Source organism: Crocodylus porosus, unplaced genomic scaffold (genome assembly GCF_001723895.1).
Source record: "Crocodylus porosus isolate Cpor-Errol unplaced genomic scaffold, CroPor_comp1, whole genome shotgun sequence".
NCBI lineage: Eukaryota > Metazoa > Chordata > Crocodylia > Crocodylidae > Crocodylus > Crocodylus porosus.
In genome coordinates this window covers 1,054,986-1,059,177 of record NW_017728953.1, presented here as the reverse complement: position 1 = coordinate 1,059,177, position 4,192 = coordinate 1,054,986, and the positions used below count along the sequence as shown (strand labels likewise).

At 56.8% G+C, this 4,192-nt stretch overlaps 1 protein-coding gene across 1 annotated transcript in view; it reads right to left on the bottom strand.

Moving 5' to 3' along the window:
• The window catches only part of METTL21B (methyltransferase like 21B), a 2,348-nt gene extending 1,962 nt beyond the window's left edge, over positions 1–386 (bottom strand). The window contains exon 1 of the mRNA XM_019556473.1: positions 55–386. Coding sequence (XP_019412018.1) covers positions 55–240 — 186 coding nt within the window. The 5' untranslated portion in view covers positions 241–386. The remainder of the gene's footprint in view (positions 1–54) is intronic.
• Positions 387–4,192: the final 3,806 nt, after the last annotated feature.

The following is a 4,192-nucleotide window of genomic DNA, read 5'->3' as shown; positions in this document are numbered from 1 at the left end:
TCCCCCTGCCCCCAGCCATCTGCCCCACCCACCTCCCATCCCTGCCCCGCTCACCGCCTCCCAGACGGGCGCCGCCACGCCGAGCAGGCCGCCGTGGTGTTGCGCTATGCGGAGCCCGTGGCCGCAGAAGCGATACCGAGCCTCAGCGGGGAAGGCATCGGCAAAGAGCCCCACGTCCCGCGGGAACACGGCGTCCAATGCCTCGGCCCCCTCCACGTGCGCGCGCCTGGGCGCCGCCATTTTGCGACCGGACCCCTCCTGCCCGCGCGGATTGGTCCACTCGGCCCGCCGGCTCGCTCCTATTGGGCGGTTGCCCTGCCGCTCCAGAACGTGGGGAGGAACCTCCCTTGGCTCACCTGTGGTCCAGAGGGAGGTTGGGGTTGCCATGGAGCGGTTGCCAGGCAATCCTCTCTGCCCGCCCTGCGCGTGGGAGATGTTGCGGCCGGGCGCGCGCGTAGAGGGGCTTCTGGAAGGGTGTGTTCATTTACCATAGAGGAGCGCCCAGGGTCCTAGCAGGGCTTCTAGGGTGGGAGGGGGTGTTGGGGGGGTCACTTTGCTGGCAGGAGCACGTGGACTTTGGCTGTTTATCTGCAGCCTGGCTCCCGTCCGTCCAGCTCGTGACTGGGGGAGGACAAGGGGGTGATGGGAGGGGACAGGGGGCCCATCCTATGTGCGTCATCTCATTCTCCAGGGCAAGCCACCCAGATCCTCTGCCGGGCCTCACAGAATAATGCTGCTGCCCGGTTACAGGTTAACCCAGTGCCCAGCCGGGCTTGTTTGGATGACAAGTCGGTCAATGAAACAGTAGAAACACGGGGCATCTGGGAGATGGCTGTACTCCAGGCCTCATGTCTGCCGGTGGCCAAGAGGCAGCTTGAGTTCCCCAAAGCTCTCTGGGGAATACAGCTGCCAACACAAAAGAACGTGAGAATTGCCCTTGGCTGGGCCAGGTCCATTCTTCCCCGTCTCCTGTGTCACTTGGCAGTAGAGAGTGCAGAGTGACTGGGTCTGACCAGGGTTTTTTCCTCTCTTCCTCTCCCCCTTGCAGCCTCCAGCATTTAGGGTCTAGGACACTGATGCAGAGGCTGTGCTCATCGTTCCCAAGCTCAGTAGCTCCCAATGCCCCTTTCCGCTAAGCATGTGTCCAGTCCCATTGTGAATGTGGCTACGCTCCCAGCACCTGCAGCATCTGGTGGCCGCGAGTCCCACCTTTTCGTTCAACACTGAGGGGAAAAGAACATCCTTGTGTTCGTTTTAAACTGATGACCTTCTCGTTTCATGTTGTGGCCCCTTGTTCTTGTATTGAGAGAGGTGGTCAGGAATAAATCCCTATTTATTATTATCCCATCATGTTCATTAGTCCCCACCGAGGACCAGCGTAGCAATGGATTTCCCATCACAAGAGATCTGCACACACATGTATGAGACTCACAGAGCAACGGGCTTCTCAGGCCCTGTGCAGCAATGCTGCTCCTTCATCCTGCCCAGCCAGAGCTGAGCTCATCCCCAGCCAATTAAGAGATTTAGCGCCATGTGACAGCGTGAATTAATTTTCTCTGGGGCTGGAAGAGTGGCTTGGAGGGCTGAGCAGGGGGACTTAGACCCGGAAAGAAGATGGGTTTCAAAGCCTCTGCTTAATGGGATTTGCAGCTGTTTCTGGGACAACATGGAGATGAAGCTGGGCTTTAGAAGGAGATTTTGGCCTGGGCGGCTTATCCAGGGCTTGGCATCAAGATGCAGGCAGACCAGATAAGCCCTGAGGCCCATGGAGCTCAGCACCCTGGCTCCAGTGTCCAGAGCAGGGGGATAACCTACCAGGCCTCATGCTAATCTGTGCACTAAGCACCAGGCTTAGTGTCTCCACCACCTCCTCCAACCTAGTGTCCTGCCCCTTTGTGAATCTGGCCATGCTCTTGGCCTCAGCACTAGGCTGCAGAGTCCGATGCTCCAGTCACCCACCGGGCAAAGTGTCACCTCATCTCTGTGCTGACTAAGGTGCCTTTCAGCTCAATTGTGAGGCACCTTGTTCTCAGGGCCCAAGATCAGGAGAGCAGATGGTCTCATACTGCCTTCCCTCAGGGCAGGGGTGTCCAAGATGCAGCACACAAGCTATGCAGAGCCATAGCATGCAGCCCCCAGGGTCTTGAGTTGACCAGCAGGTGCTGGATTGGCCCTGCCCTGCAGTGCCTAGGACACACGCTGTACCTAGCATCCTACGGGGCCAGATCAGGACCAAGTCTCCCCCACCAAACATGCCAGATCCAGCATGTGTGTCACCCACCCTGACCACTCTGGGAGTGCATCCGCTTCAGCCGGACTAGGGTAGGTGTTGTGCGTAGTGTGGGCCCCAGCCAGGCTGGGCGTGGAAGCCAATCCCAAATCTCCATGCACCTCCCAGCACTGGGGCAGCAGAGAGGCCCCCAGAGGGAGCCTGATGGAAGACCAGGAAAATCCCCGACCTTGCAAAACCCCAGAGGACATCACAGTGAGACTCCTACTCCCTCCGCGCTCGCTCACCTACAGACACGAGCAACCACCAGCTGTCCCAGGGCTGTTACTCTTTAACTGCTGCTCCCTCTGAGTATTGCTGGAGGTGCCAAAGTTTTCATTCATTGTCCCTGAAAGTGCGTCAGAGCCGCGGGTCACTGATGTATCCTCTTCACCCTCGAATGCCTCCAAGATGCTGTGCTCAGCAGGAGACCCAGGGCCCCAGCACTGGCTGCCCAGTACTATCAGTGCCAGCTCCCTGCTGGGCGGCCATGCGCAAGGCTTCCTAGTGCACTCTGTGGGGTCTGTGCAACAGTCTCAAGGCCCTTCTCCACATAGGCTACTGGCTTCATCCTCTTGCCTTTCTATCCTCACGGTTGTGGCTGCCTCATAGACAAGAGAACATGAGGGTTGGAAGGGACCTCAGGAGGTCACATCCAGTCCAACCCCCTGCTCAACGCAGGCCCAGCCCCAAATACATCATCCGGCCAAGACTTTGTCTACCCAGGTCTTAAAAACCTCCAAGGATGGAGATGCCACCACCTTGCTAGGTAACCTGCTCCAGTGCTTTACTACACTCCTGGTGAGAGTTTTTCCTAATATCCAATCTCAACTTTCATTGCTGCAACTTGAGCCCATTGCTCCTTGTCCTGTCATCTGCCACCACTGAGAATAGTCCAGCTCCGTCCCTTTTCAACTCCCCTGCAGGGAGCTGAAGACTGCTATTAACACTCCCCCACCCTGCCCCCTGCCCCTCCTTAATCTTCTCTTCTGCAGACTATATAAGCCCAGTTCCCTTAGCCTGTCCTCACAAGTCATGTTGTTCAGCCCTGTAATCATTTTTGGTGCCCTCCACTGGACTCTCTCCAATTTCCCCACATCCTTTCTGTAGTGGAGGGCTCAAAACTGGACACAGGACTCCAGATGTGGCCTCACCAGTGCCAAATAGAGGAGAAGAATCACTGCCCTTGATCTGCTGGCAACACTCCTACCAATGCAGACCAATATGCCATTAGCCACCCTCACAGCCTTCTTTAGGTTGTGGACTCTCCTTGGAGGTTTTACAGACCTGGCTAGACAAAGCCTTGACTGGGATGATGTAGCTGGGGCTGGGGCTGCTTTGAGCAGGGGGATAGACTAGATGTGACCTCCTCAGGTCCTGTCCAACCCTCATGTTGTCTGATTCTACAACAAGGGCACACTGTTGACTCCAGTTCAGTTCATTGCCCACTGTCACCCCCGGGTCCTTTTCACAGATGTATAGATTCATAGATGTTAGGGGCTGGAAGAGACCTCACGAGATCATTGGGTCCAGCCCCACTGCAACTGGGCAGGAAAGACTGCTGGGGCCAGATGAGAGCTGCTGCTCATCCAGCGTACCTTACAGCCCCCAGTACAGCATATCCTGATGGATGGTCTCTGCTCAGGGGCTGGATGTGTTCAAGTGACAAGTGGTCCACTATGGGTAGCTGGGAATGCAGACGTCTCATCCCCTCCGAGACCCTGACAAGGTTGCGGGATGGAGATCATGGATCTTATTGAACCTCAGGGCCTGTTGGGAACAGCAGCCAGCAGGAAACCACCCTCCCTTCCTCATCTTGCCTGGGGCAGCACCTAATGTCTTAGCTTCTCATTACCAAGCCCTCTATGCCCTGTCAGTCCCCATGATGCCAATCCCATGCGCCCCACTTCCCCCATGAGTCAC